Below are 20,442 nucleotides of genomic sequence, written 5' to 3'. Positions count from 1 at the left end.
AAAGCTTCCCTGGCCCGAGGCTTGTAGGAACGGACACCATCAGCTCTGTCAAGGTGGGGCGCCAGCGCCAGATTAAAATCACCGCCCCAGACGATGTGCCGCGCCCCAATGGAGACAATTTTACCCCACAGTGTGGAAAAAAAGGCAGGTGAGTCAACATTCGGCGCATACATTGAGACAAATAAATAGGTGTCATGTCCCACCCTACCCCATAGCAAAACATACCGCCCCTCCCCGTCCACCTCCTCCCCAAAGCGGTGGAAAGGTACGCCACGGGCAACGAGAATCGCCACACCCCTCGCATAAGACGAATAGGAGGAAAAAACGCGGGTACCAGCCCATTTCAATGCAAAAGATGTGTCCCTACCCATGGGCATGTGTGTCTCCTGCAGCATGGCAATCTGTACATGATGTCTGTTTAAGTAGGCAATAACATTCCGGCATTTTTTGGCATCGTTCAACCCTCGGACGTTCCAAGACAAACATGTCAGTCGCGCAGTTGTGTTCATAGCAGCCATGGACATAGTGACAGTAGAGGCGGAAATGCCCAAAGGGGCCAAATCTTGAGTCCACATCCGCCTCCGCAGGCCCAAACCACACACCAAGTTAGCAAATAAATACACAGTCTATGCAGTTGCAACCTCACGAAATCTAACCCCCCCCCACCCACCCCAGCATCCCAAACATGCCAGTAGCCATGGATCCCCCTAATGTGACCTCCCCCTCCATCCCCCCCCCCCCCCCCAACTGTGGTGAGGCAAACAGCCAAACAAACGACAAGTCAATGGGGAACACCCGACAGGGGTACATCAGAAAGTACGCACTGCCACTATCCGGCCCATAGCTCCAGAACTGTACCGCCCTCGGTGGAGTCTAGGGCCGAAAGAGTGGTCCTTGGTATACGTTACCACTGGGGTCCAAGGTCCAGACAGTTCGCCGCTTCTGTATCTCCCCAGCCCACAGGTGGTGAGCCGTTGCCAGCTTGTAGGTCGGTATGATGCTCATGCAGTTCAAAGTACGATAGGTCCATCAGTCTTCATGGTGCTCTGGAGGTAGATCAGCATTCTCCTGTTCGTCCGCAGGCACATGGTCGTCCCTGCGCGCTCTTCGGATCGTCTTTAGGAAGTACTCAGCTTTTTGCGGGTTGGTGAAGAAACGCTGCTTGCCTTGGTGGGTAACTCTAAGCTTCGCAGGATATAAGAGGGCATAGTCTATTTGGGCTTCCCGCAGTTTTTTTTCCACTGGAAGGAACTTGCGCCGCTCATCTTGAACCATCGGCGTGAAGTCGGGATAAATGGAGAATGTGATGCCTTCATACCGCAGTGATTTCTGAGTCCGGGCAGCTCTAAGGGCCGTATTGCGATCGCGATAATTCAGAAGTCGAGCGATTATAGGTCTCGGTGGCAGGCCAGGCTGGGGCATAAGTGCCAGGGAGCGGTGGGCCCTCTCCACGATGAACTGGGACGAGAAAGCTTCCTCTCCAATTGAGCCCTTGAGTAATTTCTCCACATATAACTCCATCCTGCCCGTGGCAGTGGACTCTGGCACATTGGTAATGCGAATGTTATTCCGGCGGCTGCGCGCTTCCAAGTCCTCATTCTTTGCCGCTATGATGCAGAGGAGATTGTCCATTCTTGCCAGCTGCGTCGTGTGGGCCGTGGCGGCATCGGTGTTGTCAGAGATTCTCTGTTCCGCAGTTGTAAGGCGCTCCTCATGGCGATCCACTTTGTGAACCAGGGCGTCCAGTCGAGCCGTGACGCCATCTACCTTCTCCACTACGGTGGCGAAGCCTTGACGCATCTCCTGAATCAGGCTGGTAAGGTCCGCAGCAGGGGCAGAAGGCGGTGCAGGCTGCGGAGGCGGTACGCTGGGTCCCGGGTTCATCTGTGTCGACGTGGCGTTTTTGCGGGTGTTGTCGAAGCTCAGCTTAGGCTGGCGAGTCTCAGGTCGCCCCATGGCAGTGACCGGAGTTAGGTGAGACGCCGAAACTGAGGGATGGCAGCGCACTGCAGGTAAGTACCAGCCAGCAGCAGGCAGGTAGGTGTCGGGCTTGGTGCGTTTCTAGGTATCGCAATATGGTCGTGCTCAACAGTGGCGCTGCGTGGTGACCAATCGCTCAGTAGTAATGGCAGTATGTTCAGGCCTGGGCAGCCGGCTGTATCGTCATGCACTCGCTGCGTGGACGCCAGGCAATATATGGGTCAAAGTACCGGTATTCAGGGCTGGCTGCAGGGTCAGATCCAAGGGAGCAGATTGCCAGCACAGCGGCGGGGCGTCACGACTCACCGGTCGGCGCCACTCGGAATGGCGGCTGTGTCGCGCGTGTATGGCCCCCAGCGCACCCGGCTCCCAATTGTGCACAGCGCTCCCCAGGCGGGTGTTGCGGGCGGCGACAGCGGGACTCTGTACATCAGGGGGCAACCTCAGCCCCTGGTCGATAGTCCTGGCGGATAGCGCCGCGCAAGTCCGGGTCAGCAGCGCTATGGGCGGCAGGTGTGGCGGTCTTGAGGAGCCGTGGCAGCAGGCGTCACAACAGGAGCATTCTCCTCACGGAACCAGCAAGGTGACGGCTGGGGGGAGAGGGGGGGAGACCCAAGGCGAGTGTCCGTAGCGGCCGCCTACCTTCACAGCCTCCTCCGCACGCTGTCCCGGCACGGATCAGGAAGGCGAGGTCTCGGTGCGGCCTGGGAGCCTCGTGGCAGGCCTCGGGCTCGCGTAGAGACAGTGTCCGTGTATCCGCCTCAAGTAGCTCCAGAGCAAGTGCCGGGCATTCTTCAGCAGCCTGTAACTTCGGCGCCAGGGCTCGCAGGCATTCCATACTTGGAACGAGTGCAGAGGGCACCCCTCCGATACAGAATCCGGTCGTCTGGGATCGATGTGGCACCCCGTGGCGAAGGATCTAAGTAGGATCGATGACCAAGGAGCGGGAGCTGCGGGTTCAGGCAGCCATTCCGCAAGCGCGCCCTCTAGCGCCCCTCGGGGCAACTGATTCTTTATCTTTATTGCTGCCTTTCCCTTTCCCTTTAGCTTTCCGCTTCCCCAGGGTTCTGGCAGTTATTATGTGTAAGGACTCACTCAGTATCTGGTTAGATGTTTGAGATTGTGCATTAAATCTATAGACTCTAGGTGTTGGGTCTAACCTTTGCAAGGAGTGGCACCCCTGTATATCTATAGGGTCCTGGTTATCAGTAGATTGGACCTCACCTCCCAAAGCACTCAGCGCCCTCTCCCTCTGCAGATCCCCCTTACCACACCAGAAATTTGTTGCTGCTCCTTTTGTAGAGACGCTGTATGCTGCTGCCCTTCTGCTTCTTCGGAGCTCCACGGCTGCGTCGCCCCAGCGATATTGTGCAGGGAGAAAAAGCTGCCCCCAACACATTGGCAATTTTATCCACTTATATTCACATATATTTCAATGCAGCACTGGTATTGTTCTGTTACATCCGAAGAACCCAGGCTGGTCAGGCGGCCCCCACGCCACTGCTATCACTGTCCTTTCGATTTCTTACAAAGTTAGCTCAGCAAGGGAGCAGCACGTCTAAAATCCTGCAACAAAGCCTGACCTGGCCCGTGCCTGAGCCTACTCCCCTCGTCACACTCTCCAGGCAGGGTCTCAACAAAATATCGGCCGCACTGACCGGAGCTCCGTGTCCCAAGTTCTTACGGTTGTATACAGTTTGTTTAGCACGCCCTGCAAAGAGCAGCGGGCTCCCGGGTCTCCGCCTGCCGGCTCGCTCTCTCTCCCCCTCCTGAGTCCGAGCCTGCACACCTGATTCAGCAGCACGCCGCTTTCTCAGAGCTGCTCAGCGGCAGCTGAGCTCAAAGCCGTGCGGGCTCCGGAGCTCCGCCTGTCTTCTCGCTCGCACTGGACTCAAAGAACCTACTCCAAACCACCGCCCGAATCCAATATTTTCCGCGCTGATTAACGTCTCTGCATTCCTGACTTCAACTCTCGCGGTTCGAGGTGACCGATGCAGCTACTTCTCCTACTGAAGCATATCGGCAGGAGCCTCGTCAATGACGAGCGCACCGCTCTAGCTAGCGGCCGCCATGTTTTCACCCACCTTTGTCGAGGTGGCATGACCCCATACTGCTTGTTGCAGTATCACATGGTGGTGGTGTCTGTGAGAACCTGCTTCAGTTTCCCTTTGACGGATGGTAAGAAGGCTGTCAACCCCAAGCGATGACTCGCAGCTCCTGAAGGTTGACATGGAGCCAAGTCTCTGCTGAAGACCAGACACCTCTGATCACAACCTCTCCCAGATGGACTCCCCAGCCCCCAAGAGATGCATCAATCACCACTGAGAGTTTTGGGTGGTGTAAGAAGAGAGGTCTGCTGTTGACACGAGTGAGGTCCCGGAACCACCACTACAAATTTTCTGCAGTCTTCTCCGAAATCTGGACCAGATTTGTAAGATTCCACTGATGCTGCACCCACTATGAATTCAGGTCTCGCTGCAGAACCCATATATGCCATCTGGCGGACTTGACTAGCTGGATGCAGGAGCTCATCAAACCCAGCAAACTCAGAGTCATGCTTACTGGGTAAGTAACATTATCCGTTCGAGGCATGTGAGCTGTAGTTCACATGCTTTGCATATATTATACAGTAGTATTCTCCTAAAGCGGGGCTAACCAGTAGCTCTTGGAGTTGTCTGAAACAGTAGTTTAAGTACTGTCTAAGTACTGTCTGGCTCACATTAGCTTGCTGTCTCGCTAACTTATCTACACAATAGTGCTTGGTGAATGTGTGCAGTGTGGACCATGTTGCAGCTTTACAAATGCCAACTATGGAGAGGTTTCCTAAGAAAGTCATAGTAGCCCCTATTTTGTGAGAGGAATGCGCTCTAGGGGGTATAGTTAAAGTTCTTTTTGCTTTTGCATAACAAGTTTGAATGCATTTAACAATCCACCTGGCAATACCTGACTTGGATATAGGATTGCCCTTGTGTAGTGGTGCAAAAACAATAAAAAGTTGTTTGGTTTTACGAAATGATTTTGTCCTTTCAATGTAATATAAAAGGGCTCTTCTGACATCGAAGGTGTGTAGAGCTCGTTCTGCCACTGAACCAGGTTGAGCAAAGAATACTGGTAATTCAATCGACTGATTGATATGGAAGGCAGAAACTACCTTAAGTAGAAACTTGGGATTAGTACGAAGAACCGCTTTGTCTCTGTGAAGTTGGAAAAAAGGTTCTTCTATGGTTAGTGCCTGTAGTTCACCCACTCTACTCAGTGCAGTGCTTGCAATGAGGAAAGCATAAACTATCTTAGGTAGAAACTTGGGATTAGTACGGAGAACCACTTTGTCTCTGTGAAGTTGGAAAAAAGGTTCTTCTATGGTGAGTGCCTGTAGTTCACCCACTCTCCTCAGTGAAGTGATTGCAATGAGGAAAGCTGTCTTCCAGGAGAGAAACTGTGGCTCACATTATGCATGGGTTCAAAAGATGGGCCCATTAAACATCTTGTAAGGACAATGTTTAGATTCCACACTGGGGCAGGTAGAAGTCTTGGTGGTATAATTATTTTAAGTCCTTCCATGAAAGCTTTGATTACTGGTGTAAGCTAATTCTGAATGCTGCAAGTGTAACAGATAACAAACGATATTTTGTATTGAAGCAGCAAGAGAATTGATGTTTTTGTAATTGCAATAGATAAAAAAAGGTTTCCATTAAGCTGCATAATATGCTCTTGTTGCTAGGCCTTCTGGCCTCTCTGATAATGTTCATACAGTCTGGTGGGAGATTTAGATAACCAAACCCTATGATTTCAGGAGCGAGATAGCGAGGTTCAATTGTTTGGGATATGGGTGTCTGATTTCTCCATGGCTCTATGTGAGGAGACTGGATGTGAAGTGCAGCTTTTGAGGTGGAACTAGGGACAGCTCCAACAGGGCTGTGAACCACGGTTGACGGTCCAATGTGGGAGCTACTAGGATCAGTGTGAAGGATGTTTGTCGGAGTTTCCGAACCACTAATGGAATGAGTGCGAGAGGCGGAAAAGCATAGGCAAATATCCCTGACCAGTTCATCCATAGTTCATTGCCTTTGGAGAATGGGTGTGGGAACCTGGAGGCGAATGTTGGGCATTTTGCTTTTTAGTGTGTTGCAAAAAGATCTATTTGACGGACTCCCCAACTTTGAAAGTATGGGAGGAGAACTTGAGGGTGAAGTTCCCATTTGTGTATTTGCTGTCTCTGTCTGCTAAGATCGGCAATCCGATTGTTCACTCATAGGAGGTGTTCCGCTAGAAGATAGATTTTGTGGTGAATGGCTCGCCTCCAAATGTCTTGGGCCAAGTGCGCCAGTTGGAGAGAGTGTGTATCCCCCGTGTTTGTATATAATACATAGCTGTCATGTTGTCAGTATGAATTAGGACAGCTTTGCCGACCATGTGAGTCTGAAATGCTTTGTGCGCTATAAACACTGCTAGCAGCTCTGGATGGTTTATGTAGGGAGTTTTTTGTTGTATACTCCACAGGCCTTGCACAGTGTGGTGTTGAAGATGAGGCCCCCAACAAGTGAGGGACATGTCCACTGTTGTATTGTCTGTGGAACTGGGTATATCAGTGCCGTCCTTTTGATACATTTTGTGTGTTCCATCACTGCAGAGAGCGATGAGTATGGCCGCTTACCAACACTAGATTGGTTAACAAACCCTGCAATTGGATCCACTGACCTGCTAAGCATTCCTGTACGGGACGAATGTGAAGCCTGGCATGGGGAACGATCATGATGCAAGATGCCATACTTCCTAGTAGTTGCATATACACTCGAGCTGGAAGCGAATGATTGGACTGAAAGTGAAGAACTAGAGCCTGAATGTATAGAATTCGGTCTGCATTGGGAAAGGCCAGAGCCTTTTGAGTATCTAAAGTGGCTCCTAGGTAATTTTCAGCGTTGGAAGGTTGGAGGTGCAATTTCAACACATTGACTGTGAACCCTAGTTGGTGCAGTAACTGCAGTGTCCTGTGAGTATGTTGGAGACACTTTGGCTATGTACTGACTTTGATGAGCCAGTCGTCCAAGGAGGTGAAGACATGAATGTATTCTCTTCTTAGAAGAGCAGCGACTACTGCCAGACACTTTGTAAAGACTCTGGGAGAAGTTGTGACTCCGCAGGGGACTACCTTGAACTGATAATGTTGGCCGCTATCACAAATCTGAGAAATTTGTGATATTGGAATATAAAAGTAGGCGCCCTTTAAGTCTAGAGTAGACAGAAAGTCACCCTGTTGCAAGAGTGGGAACACTTGTTGAAGTGTTACCATGTGAAAATGGTCTGACTGTATGTAAAGATTTAATTCTCTGAGGTCCAAGATTGGTCTGAGAGAACCGTCCTTTTTGAGTATGAGAAAGTAAAAGGAGTAAACGACCAACAAGTGGTATTGTAGTGGTACGGGCTCTATAGGCCCTTTTAAAAGGAGAGACTGAACTTCTAGTTTGAGGAGGTGTAAGTGATCTGGTGACAGTGTGTGTGAACATGGAGGAATTTTGGTAAACTGCAGGCAATAACCAGAATGAATCATTTCCAGTACCCATTTGACTGTAGTTATCGACTGCCAAATCGGTAGGAAATGTGAAAGATGCCTCCAACAGGTGTTAAATGGTCAGGGGCGTGTAGGCAATACAAAGTTTGCTATTGGAGGGGAGACACCCATGTTGGAACCTCTACCTCTACCCTAGCCATTGTTGCCTCTGTAACCCCCTCTGAAGAAACCCTTAGAGGCAGAGGGTTGATTGTTGCCTTTATATGTGGTAGAGGCAGTGTCTAAGGAGGTATTCTTGAACCCTTCGCGATAAAAGGAGCTCCGAAAGGAACCATGCCTTGCAATTAATTGGAGGGATCCCATAGATTTGGCCTCCTCTGTGTCCTCCTTCATTTTTTCTAATGATGAATCTACCATAGGGCCAAAGAGGTTTTCCTTATCAAATGGTGTATTCAAGATAGAAGTTTGAACCTCTGGTTTAAAACCTGAAATGCGTAACCAGGCATGCCTTCTTAAAGGAATGCTGGTGGTGACAGCTCTGGCCGCAGTGTTCGCAGCATTTAGGGCGCACATGATTGAATTATTGCATATGAGCTGTCCCTCCCGCACTAAATCTTGCGCCTTGGACTTGTGCTCATCAGGTTGAAATTGGAGCAACTGCTCCATTTCATCCCAATGCGCCCGGTCGTACCGAGCTAAAATTGCTTGGGTATTGTAGATGCGCCAACAGTTTGCAGCCTGGGAGGCTACTCTTTTCCCCTAAGTGTCTAGCAACCTAAATTCTTTGTCGAGGGTGGAGCATCTCCTGTGGTTTGGGAACTGGCCTTTTTGCGTGCTTTAGAAACTACCAAGGAATCCAATGGTAACTGCCCCCTTATGCATGCTGGTTCTGATGGTGCCCGCTTATATTTCTTGTCTACCCTAGGGGTGAGAATACGTGCCCTGACAGATCATTAAAAATGCCATCCACGTGTCTGATCATACCCTTGAGCATGCGAAGTGTGTGCAATGATTTTTGGGTACTACGCAGCTTTTCGAAAACGGAAATCCTCTTCCAGGGATTCCTTATGCAACTGAACCCCATGGTAGTTATCAACTCTACTCAACAGTTCTATGTATCCTACACTGTCGTCTGGTGGAGAAGCCTTGGTAGGTTACAGATCAGGATCATTCCCTGTGGGTGAATTGGTGTTGTAATCCTTCCAGGGGCCTGTAGGTGTTGGCTCAGTGTCCCCAGCTCAATCCCATAACCATCATCCTAATATTCAGGTTTATGTGGTGGGGAGTTCTCAGGTGAAATTAGTCAGGGTCGAAATTGAGGAGACCGAGGTGATGGAAGAGGAGGTGAAGGGTTAGTAACCACATTTTACCTTTTTAAAGGAATGTGGTAGGCCTCTTCAGTCTCAGGTTTGCGTTTTATTGTCACCTTGGTGGCAATATATCCTGTTGGAGAAATATAGAGCTCCCGCTGTTTCGAATCCGGTTTGGAGAGCGGAACATCGGAATGGGGCTCATTTGGTGGAATCGGCACATCTGTTTGTTTCGGTGCCGAAGGCTTTGGTGCTGGGGTTTTGGATGCAGAGGATTTTCGGATCCGAAGGCCTTTTCTGCGTTGAAGGGGGTGGGGCAGAGCCTGACTGACTTCGATCCCGAAGGTTTCGGTTTGGTGACAGATTTCCAACAGCTCTGTTCGGAGCTGGAAGGTTTTGGGGTATGTTTTGGTGCCGAGCAGGAAGACGGGGCGTTGAAAACATGATCTCTGTGCCGAGGCAGGGGTTGGACCAGAGCCTTCTTCTTGGCCTGAGTTGGACTTTAGGGCAAGGGAGGATCTGTACTCACGGTACACTGCCCTTGCGAGATGTCTTTGTCTCCCTCGGAGTCAGAGATGGAGATTGGGTCGTGTTCTTCTTAGCTCCCATGGCGTCTCCGGTCTCTTGTTCCTAATCTTCTCTGAAGAGGTCTAGAATAGAACCGGTGTGTTGGCTCTGCATGTTGCGACATCAAGCCCGACGGTCGCAAAGGGTTTTCTTCAATCGGAAAGTCTTACACGCCTCGCAGTCCTGTTCTCTGTGCTCCGGGGACAAGCACAGGTTGCACATTTCATGTGAGTCGGTGAGCAGAAACTTTGCGTGGCACAGGGGGCAGATTGAAATGGAGTCCGTTTCATCTATTGCAAGGCGGACCTGACGGCCTTCCACGAGCTACCCAATCGAAAGATGGACTTTAAGTAAATCCGATACTCGGAGAATGGAATTACGCAATCGAAAACAATACCGATGAGTTGAGTTTATTGCGCACTGAGGAAAACCGGAGAAACAGTGTCGAACCCGATGGTGGAATAAAACAATGCCTTGTGACTGGAAAAGACTTCTTCCAAGAAAAACAAGTATGCAGTATGCAAAGCAGGAGATCTACAGCTCACATTCCTCGAACATAAGTGTTCTCTAGGTGCAAGACATCTATTAAGGCTTCAAGGTCGAGGGCAGACAAGACATAGGCCAGGTGAGAATCATTAACTTGTCTTTCCATAGGAAGGGATTAAAAGGGCAAAGATCGAAGATGGGATGAAAGCAATCATCTTTATTCAGCACCAGGAAGTAGTGGGAATATCATCCAAGGTCCACTTCAGGCATTGGCACCCTCTCTTTGGCAAAAAGAGCCTGCATTGTCTGCAGCAACAAGGACAGGCAGTCCTCTGTCAGCAGGTCTGGGGAAGGTGCAGTGTGTGTTTGAGGAATGGTAAGAAGTAACTTTGCCCATTTGCAGGACACACTTGTCTGAAGTTATCATCTGACACCTTGACAGAAAATAACAGATCCTACCTCCAAAAGGGTGGCTGTGCACGGTCAAAAGCACTCTAAAGACGTTTGGGGGTCGCAGCAGCTGGAGGAACATGAGACTGAACTGTGCGTTGCCTATGTTGTCGACGTGTTCGGTGGGTGCCGCCGCCGTTGTCACAAAAAGACTGGGGGGATTGCTGCACTGGCAATACTGACAGTCCGTACTGTGCCAAGGAAGGGGTGAAACTGACGTTGTAGCTGATGTGGGGGAGCAGGAAGGCCCAGGTAACTAGCCATGGCCCTGCTGCATATGAAGCGCTCCAGGGCTGAATCTGCTTTGTCCCCAAATGGCATGCCACTACGGCTCGCCTGTACGTCATTTGGAAACCCAGATGACATTGACAGGGCGGACAGTTAAAACTTGTCAAGGAAAAGGCCTGTTTCCCAAAGGTCTCTATTCTATTAGGATCCCAGCAGTGGAAGCAGTCAAAGGAAATTGGCTGAACCTTGAGGGTCAAGGCATGAAGCACAGGGCACTCGAGAGTGGGAGGTAAGGAAGTCTGGATTGCCAGAGCAGGTCAATGGCACCTGCCAACCTGCCAATTAACAGGGGGACTGGTCAAGGCTTGGCCCAGGTCCCCAACAGTGTGTCTGTAAGTGCCATGTTAAAAAACGAAAGAGACTCAGAACAGTTTGGCCAGGTTGAAGCATCTCTGTCACAACCTGGGTCTTGGCTGACTGGGTACGAAGCTGAAGATCCAGAACTCCTGCCGCCCTACTCATAACCATAGTGAAGGACGTTCTTTGCTCGGTGGCCGGGCCAGAGTTGACACAAGTCCAGTTCTGATCACTGGCATACTGGAGATACTAGTTATCCTCCTGATAAGTCTGGCCATACTAGTCTCCAGCATCATAGTCGCCATTCTTCAAGTCCATACCAAATAGGTAGTGTAGGACATGTACTCTTTAAGGGGCAAGGGCATTGCATCTGAATAGGAAAGGTGGCTAAGTGGCTGCAGTGCAGTTAAAGCAGCTTGCGGCCTTGGTTGAGGCAGTGCCATCTTAGTGTTGGACAGCACTAAGGGCTGGCTATTCCCATCCAGTCCATAATGCCGGCATCAGTGGGTCAAGTTCTGGCATGTGTTGGGTGTTGAAGAGGGAACCTGGCTCTGAACCCAGAGCCATCTCAGAGGGCCCAGCTGGCACCAAGGACAAACTCACCAGAGGAAGGCCAGTTGAGGGAACCTCCATCCGTCTCAGTGTGGAATTTTACAGTGCTTCACCACAAACAACTTCTCTTCATAATCCTGGATAACCTTGGAGTGCATCAAGGTGCAGTCACTGCAAGTTTGAAGTGGCAGTCCGACTTCAGATACCACAGACATACCAAGTGTGGTCAGTCACAGACCTTTGCTTGCAGTGTCATCCACATGGTTTAAAACCTGGTAATCTGGGGGTGACAGAGTGTGGTCAGTCATAGACATCTGTTTGCAACATTACCCACATGGTTTAAAACTTGTAAATTTGTGCGGTGACAACGTCCCTTGCACAATGTAGAAAAGATTTAAAAAATCAAAAAGTCAGTATCAAAGAGAAGAGGGGATCAGCGTTTGCTGGTGCAACAGTAAAGGAACTGTTGCCAGCATCCAAAGGTTAATGTTATTTTAGCTATGTATGGTAATCTTCTCGTACGTTAAAAGGAAGAAACTCAAAAACATTTGAAAAAACGAAGTTTAAAAATATATTACAGTTAGGAATAGTATTAAGATGGTCACTTTAAATAAAGATTTTTTTTTAAACCGAACTTAACTGAACAAACAAAGGTTAAATTGAGGTTATATTTTCTGCAACCTCTGATTTATTCCGCTGTTCTGATCTTTACTGATGGAGGATAAAATTCAGAAACATGATTATAGAGATGAACAGCACTATCTGCTTCAACTCTGGCGAGAAACTACAGCTAATATTCAAGTAAGCACAAACATTGTACTACATGTTCAATAATGTTAAGGGGTGAATGGTGCTGTGAGGCAGTGTACTCCCATCCCCCTTCTGTTTATAAAGTGACACTGTAGTTATGTATGGTGATAGTATCTAAGTTTACGTCAAAAAGCCTGTTAACTCTGAAAAAAACAAAGGTTAAAGTCATAATATATTTCAGTGTTGAAATAAGATAAAATCTCATGTTTAAAATTCAAGAAAAAGCTATGAAATTCCCAAATTAGAGTTTATTGAGGCAACTATAAGTTGCCTCCCCACCGTGCACCACTTATTATCTCACATATAACACTCAAGACATGTTAAATTACATCACTGATGATAGTGCCCACACCCAGCTCTTCGCGGGTGTCCAAATGCACGCTGCGCATCGCCTCTGGCCTTGCGCCGAGGAGTGTTAGCCTCCCAAGCAGTTGCTCAACCCCCTTTGGACGCCAAAACCACATATATATATTTTTTTCAGGTCCCCCAGTACCATGGGGTGAATGTTACAGCCACGACCTCACGGGAGGACTGCACTGGGTCCAGAAGAGTACCATAATACCTCCCAGAGGCTGCACCAGGTTCCTGTGGTATGAGAAAAGGTTATTTTTAAAGAGGTCATAAGCAGTGCATGATAGGGTGCAATTTATTGTTAGTTCACTAAACTATAACTGGAGTATTTGAATGGCTTTAAAAAAAATGTTTTATCATTAGCTTGTGTCAATAAGAAATTCCTTTTTTTGTATTGTCGCCACCAAAGTTTTGGGCTGATGCTGATGGTTTTTCGACTTTGAAGCCTGCTAACCAAACCTCAGTGCCTCTGCCCTGACCTTTAACCCTGTATGTTTTATTGGCTTATACCCAATACGATCACTGCCCTAACACTGTCGCGTTTGGACTACTGTAATAGTCTGTATCTTAATTTGAGAAAGAAGCATGAATACAGATTGCAGTTGGTTCAAAACGCGGCAGCAAGACTTCTGCTGGGGGTCCCCAGATACGTCTCAGTACGTGAGGGGCTTAGGCAATTACACTGGCTGCCGGTACCAAGGTGTGCTCAGTTCAAGGCTCTGTGCACAGTCTTTAAAGAGCTGCAGGGCACAGGCCCAGAGTTTCTGAGCAGTGGTATAAAATGGTATAAAATGGTATGTCCCGGGCAGAGAGCTTCGATCAGCCAATGGCAGACTGGTTGCGGTGCCACGTGTAAAAAAGGCCAGATGGGGAGGAAACAGTTTCCTCCTCTGTGCTGCAAAAGCCTGGAACAACTTGCCAGGACATCTCAGAAATGCTTCAGAGCTACTTTCATTCCGAAAGGGGCTTAAGACCTGGTAATTTATGGAATAGCCCCCCTTTCTAGCTCCGGAGTCAGAAGGTAGAATCAGGACGCCTTTGTGCATAAGTGCGCTTTATAAGCTCATAAATAAATATAAATAAGCTAACTTACTTGTATGTCTCTAATATGTGAAACTCAGGTACCCAGCGCCTGAGTATCACCCCAGAGGTAGCAGCACTGCTCGTGCTACCCTAGGTGTGAAAACATGAGATCATGGCCCATGGTCTGCCACTGCAGTCTGGAAGGGCAGATTTCAACTGCTAACTCAAAGTTGCCAATGAAAGACAAGTCTTCCCTTTTAATATACATAAGTCACCCTAAGGGAGTGTGCTGCAAACACTACAGTGGAACATGTGCTTTTACCTGTTGAAACAGTAAAAGCCTACAACTGTAATTTTTACTGTGGAAAAGGCTAGTAGCCCCATTGGCGAGTGAGGGATTGGTGGCTGCCACAGGAGCCCTACCTTCTGTGGGAAGCTGGCTATTTATAGTGTACCAGTGTAGGGATACACCATGAAAATAGTCCAGACGACCCTTATTGGTTACAGGGTCTTTCTTCAAAAATCCCAAGTGCTCTATTTGTGGTAGTGTGGTCGAGCAGCAAAGGCTTATCAAAGGGGAGTGTTGAACATTTGTTGTATGACCAGAGTCAATAAATGAGACACACAAGAAAAATGAGAGACCAATTCAGAAAAATAATATAGTATTTGATATAATATTTAGACACCAGATCATCAGAAACAGGTAAGTACTTTAGTTTGTTATCGTTTATAAGCAGTAAAACAGTTGAATAGCAAAGCAGTCAACTTTGAGGCAGGAGCCTCGAACACAGTAATGTTTATCCTATGGAAGGAAAAGACATGTACTGCATGCAGGTATTTGCAAACTGTCATAGAGGGCATCATGTACGACTTTCAGAGCTTGGGGAGCAAAGTCCAAAGTACCACTAGCATTTCAGGTTTACCTGCCCTGATATGCCTGGGTGAAGAAGTGCTGGTCACAATGGTAGTCTTGAGCAGGATCAGCTGTCAAAGTTTAAAGGGACCTCTCAAAACAGTAGAGGCTGCAAAGGGGGACTTCGGTACAAGTCCGGCGGAACCCAAAAGGGTACTCCGCTCACGGGGACTCTTAGGCCAAGGGAACACAGGCCAAGGGAACACAGGCAGAAGACGTATACTCAGGATGTGCGGGTCAGGTGCAGAGGTGATGGCTGGTAGGCCACTTCTGTGTTGAAGGCTCTTGCGGTTCTCGGTATACTTGAGGAGGAGGGAAAAGAAACAAAGCAGGGCCACTCTCGGTGTTGGGCTAATCTCTCTCAAAGTCCCTTGACATGCAGGTAATTCATTGGGGCAGTGGTGGGCACAACAAGCCTTGGAGGGCGCAAGTGCCCGGGTAGGTAAGGAATTGGTGCTGGGGGGAGCTCACGGAGCATCTAACGTCTTGAAACGAGCCAGAAAGACAAGCTGACATCCTAGCGCCTCAGAGACCTCCTCCTGTCACGCTGTTCCTTTGGTGGGCCTGATAGCCAACAGCACGGGTTACCGGACAAATGCTTCAGTGCCTGCAGATGCAGGGGGGTGTGTCCTTCAGCCCAAGTGAGATTCTGCTTGGTTGTTGAAGTCACTGGATGGTCCTCCAGAGCTTTGGGAAGAGTTCACCTTTTGGACGAGCAGGGTCGGTGCAAGGGTTAAGGTTCCTGCAGCAAGGCAGGGTTTGGCAATAAGTATTGGTAAAGTACTCGGTTCTTGCTGTGACTTCTCTTCTTTGTCCTGGTTTGGCTCCCAGAAGATAAATCGAAGTTTCTGGTGTCAGAAGGACCCTAAATACGGAATTTAGGGGAGTGTAAGGTAGTAGCCAATTAACTACTTAGCCCTGGGGTGACTCGACCCCCTATATGACCACTTCCTGCTAGGAGTGGGCATAATCCTGACCCCCAGAGTTCCTAGTTTCACCCCCAAAAAATCGTGAAGCCCTTCTTTTGTTGTTTACTTCTGGTGACACAAATTAGGGGTGTGACTAGCCTGAGAGTGAGCTCGCCTTCTGACTAGTTAGTTTTCCCGCCTGTCCTGGTGCCAAATGGGCCTCAAAGCAGGGGCTGGCATCCCCAGGTCTGGGGGGAAGCTAGGGTCATCAAAGGCAGCAGAGGGTCTGAAGCCTCTGGCCTTGATATCCTAGAACACTAGCCCTCCTGCTGGAGGAGATGCGAACACCTTCCTTCGGAGCAGGCATTTGTTTCTGTCCTCAGTGAGCGTGGGCTCTCACCTGCAGGGGGTCAGAAACTTGTCTGTGGTGGCAGCCTGGACGATATCAGTCAGCCAGCATACTAAGAGACTAGTGGGATTCAGAGCAAGCCTTTAAGTTGTCCTCTGGGTGCATGTCAGAATAAATCTAATACTTGCATCAGTATGGACTTATTCAGATGAGGAGTTTGATACCCAACACCAGTATTTTCAGAAAAGCCATTATGTAGCTGGTTAACTCGTAAAATGGCTTCCCGATCATTTGTAATACCCAGCAATGGAACTAGACATCAGAAGGGCATATCTTCTCATGCAGATGCGCCCTCACATGTAACATAATGCACCCTGCCTTAGGGCTTAAAGGTCTGCTGTGGGGTGACTTACATATAGTACATCCAGTGTACTGTGGCATGGCACACAGGGAGTGTGCCATCTCAAGTTTTCAGAATGGTTTGCACTATTTTACGCATCCTGCAATGGCAGTCTGCATATAATTTGTGCGCGAGTCCCTAAGTGTGGCATAATACATGCCACACCCGTAGGGGACCGTTTTTAGCACTCATTCCGTGGGTACCAGGGGTACCATTTACTAGGGAATTATAGTGGTGCTAAAGTCCTTGCCAATTGGTTAACAATTGAGCATGTGGTTTGTTTTAGAGAAAAAGTACTGGCCTTTTTAGCAGGGACCCTGTGCACATCAGTCGAAAAATATCAGTACCAGTGGCAAGACGTGAAACTGATTATGACAAAAAGGGCACTTTCCTACACCTTCTGACTGTGACTACTAAAGTTGATACTGTAAGGAATCAACTAACTCATTACATTAAGGCTGACTTGAGTCCCAATTCCAAATCAATGTAACTTGTTGCAGTGTGGAATTTTTACAAAATTGCCACTTTGATGCCCTAAATCCCCTGTGCTCGTCCACGCCTGCAAATGTGGATTCTCATAAGCAGATTTCTGCCCTCATGGGGAAACGTGCAAATGGCGGCCAGGAACGAACACAATAGCAGCCTTCGCTAGAGAGAGGTGTTATCTCCCCTGGCAGGAAGCCACACAGGTGCTGACTTAAAAGGCGAGCTTTAAAGTTAAAGTCGCCTTTGAAGAGCAAATGGGGAACTTTTGGGAGAGGTTGTGCCCAGTTGGCACTCAGGAAGGGCAGGGGAAACCAGTCGCCAAACAGGTGTTCTAGGGGCATGTAGCAGCCTTGATAGCCACACCAGTGAGCTCTGGATGCCAAGAGAGGGGTCCTGCCATATTGGAAATATGGCAGAATGGTATATCCTGGGATAGCCAGATGCCACAACCAGTGGACAAAGGAAGTTGTCGTCAGCAGAAGGGAGGGAACCTTGTTGTCCATTGGCCACCAACCACACCCTACCCTGAGGGCAATCTCCGAGGATAAAATGGGCACCCCAGGCGCCCAAAACTCTGATGTTGACAGGCTGGAGAAGCGTACCGAAACTGCACAGTGGAATCGGCAAACAGAGGTTGCACTGTTGTGGGCTGCACCTGATGAACCTGGTGGCCTGCAAAGGAGAATGGACTATGTCTATTGTGTCCTGCTTGTGGAGACCAGCCGAAGTAAGAGACTCCAAGGGTCAGTTGGCTGGGCTCCTGTTTGCAGCACAGGGCCACAACAGCTGAAAAAGCTGGCTGGGCCAAGCTGGTAGCCCAGATCTTCACACTGCTGGCACTTGTCGCCATGCAGCACCAGAGACAAAGAGCTGATGCTCAAAGTTGCACCAGAGTCTGCTAGACACTGGAGAGTCGATGGAGTGCAGCTTGGCTACAGAGAAGATAAGTTATCCTCTAGAAAAAGATTTGGCTTTGACCGCGAATTCAGACAACGGATGACAAGTGGCGAACAGACTTATGCCAGGACTGAGAGGACTTCGACCACTGTGGAGAGGACCGCCTCACCTAGTTCGTGGACTGAGTAGTAGCCACAGAAAGACTCACATACACATCATTCTTTAGCATCTTCAGCAGCCTGTATCCCTTACATCAGGACCACTTAATTTAGGAACCTACAGCAAAGGAATAAAATTGTCTAGATCTTACTGAAGAATCCTGTTCCCTATGACATGAATGTTTGAGGCTCTTGATGGTCCCTGGACTGAATCCCTGCAAGAGTTGGCCACCTAAGGTACCTCAAAGTTACTGCATTGATACTCACGCAAGTTTTTCTTGAAAATGTTTCTCAGTGTAAACTGTGTTGAATTTGCCAATGCTTGTTCACGGTTAAGTGGCAAAGTGCATATTTACTATACCTTGTAATTACTGCATCTCCTGAGCCCCCCAGTGAACCTTTTTGGTTGTGCATCTCCTGAGCCCCCCAGTGAACCTTTTTGGTTGCGATGTCTAAAAATACAGTCTATTTTTATAAACTGATGTTGGATTTCTTGTGTCACATACATTTCTTCTTCAGTTGTTTTGGTGCTGTTTAAATACTCAACACTTTGTATAAGCCGGACTGTCCAGAACAACAGCTACCCAGAGTTGAGCTTAAGGTTTAACAAACAAAACTTTCTGGTCCTGAAGTGGTCAGTAAGTGTATTACACGGTGAGGTCGCAATACAACACCATATAATAACCCCATTTCATTACAGAGTCTCATTGCAGCTACAAACTAGAATATCAGCTTAACAATTTTATTTTCAGTAAATATATATACACACATAAGTGCACTAAGTGACATTCAACAGGGTCTATCCTGCCACTGCTGGAGGCTTAGAAATTGTTTATTTCATTATGCTACATTCCACATAATGTTTCTCTTGGTGCTTGGTAGGTTTAAAAATTAGGAGATAATTCACTGCTATATTTCTAGTCATTTGAGGACAATGAATCCTAGAGATCTCTCTATATAATGTAATTTAAAACTGAAGATAAATATAGATTGCATCAATATTTCAAAAATGTATACTGGGTTAGTCAGCTCAGACTGTTTGCCCTTTTCTTTTCTTGTATTTTATATGCTTTTGATTGTATGGACAGTTACATAAGAGAAAAGTAACAAGCATATTACCTTCAAGTTAGCAAATCAAAATGATGCAAAATATATTTTTTGTTTTCACCAGTTGGCGGGGATGTTTGATTTTACTCACCAGCTGATCACAGACTAGATGAGTGCGCCAGGAAAAGTACCAAGTGCATGTGTTGTCATCAAAGCTCTCAAAAACTGGGCTGCTATCTGCATCAGCACCTTCTTTGCACAAAAATCTGATGATACTTTGAAGTTTTTTTTCTTTATTGGCAACACAGGGATCTCCATCAGTGTATTTAAGCTCTAGATCTCCATCTCTGTAGGTCAGCTCTTTGCTAAACTTCCCCGCACTTAGGTGCCTTCCACCCTCTGTAATACAGATGCCTGTTTGAAGGATAGAGACAAAAACATACTTTTAGACTTGTTGTGCTAACATGCTTCAAGACCATATACTAATGACAGTTAGTTGTAGTGTATATAAAAGCATATTAGACCGTGTTAGTTTATTCACTTGGGTAAAAGAAATCCCAATACTGTGCCACTGCCATGGCTAGAGGGCACAATGGGAATCAAGCAGTATTCTACACTGATTGGCGTTCTTGCACTTGAATGATCATGGTTAACATTATTTGCTGATTAAAGCACCATTGCTGACTGCAAAACCTAATAAAGTTTTGTTCTCAATTTTGTTTAATGAAGTATACATGGATATATTAAGTCTAGGCTTACTTTTAACACAAATGCCTGGTCAGAAATAATAACATAAAAACGAAATGTTGCCCATCCACAGAAACCTAAATGGGCATAGATGTGCCATAGCCAGGATGAATCCCAGATTCCTAGGCTACATACAGAACAAGCTACTTACCTCAGGTAACACATTTTCTGGTAGAAACTGTCTAACCTAACATTCCTGACCTTTTGAATAGCGGTCAGGCTGGATACGAAAAATTTGGCATAGCAATTCCCTCCCAGGCATAGAGGTGGTATGGTGCATCATCACTTTATCATGTGCCACTCTGTCCCCCACAGAACTGACAGTGGGACCAGTATATACACACACAACCTGCTTACGCTGCATCAGTTTCTTTCTGAACTCTGTGTGTGGCAACAGATGTGGAGCCTATAGAAACTGAGGCGAAGCGGTATGCAGAATTTTTTAGATGGAATCTTATTAATATTGAACTGAATAAGACCATTCCACAGAAGGGGGAGGGGGAAGGGTAGATAAGGAACCTGCGTTAGATAGGTTAGCAAGAAAAAGCGTTAGCGAAGGTGACTATCTTGTACTTCCGATAGTGACTTCAAACCACTGATTTCCCACTTCCTGAATAGATGCCAAAGCAGCACCTCTCAGGTAGAGGGTCTGTGGAATGGCTCACACAAGGAAATCATGCAGGACAGACTGGGAGAAACTCCAGTCCCGCCGAACCTGCCTATTCAGGCATTAGTGCTATGTGAACGTGTGGAGGGACAGCAAGTAGCATCCTGGCAGATATCCAAGACTGGCCCACCGTGCACTAGTGCCATGGTGGTAGCCTTTGCTCTATTGGAGTGAGCCTGTAAACTTCATAGGGGGCAACGTTTTGGCTAGCTCATAGCACATAAGACAATCCATCTGGAGATGGTTC

General features: G+C 47.8%; 1 protein-coding gene across 1 annotated transcript in view; it reads right to left on the bottom strand.

The window, feature by feature from the left end:
* Positions 1-20,442, bottom strand: part of IGF2R (insulin like growth factor 2 receptor) — a 1,757,136-nt gene that overhangs the window by 561,670 nt on the left and 1,175,024 nt on the right. Inside the window, exon 34 of the mRNA XM_086927157.1 lies at positions 18,933-19,195. Within this exon, the coding sequence (XP_086783283.1) occupies positions 18,933-19,195 (263 nt within the window). The remainder of the gene's footprint in view (positions 1-18,932; positions 19,196-20,442) is intronic.

Source organism: Lissotriton vulgaris, chromosome 6 (genome assembly GCF_964263255.1).
Source record: "Lissotriton vulgaris chromosome 6, aLisVul1.2, whole genome shotgun sequence".
NCBI lineage: Eukaryota > Metazoa > Chordata > Amphibia > Caudata > Salamandridae > Lissotriton > Lissotriton vulgaris.
This window is presented reverse-complemented; position numbering and strand designations above follow the sequence as displayed.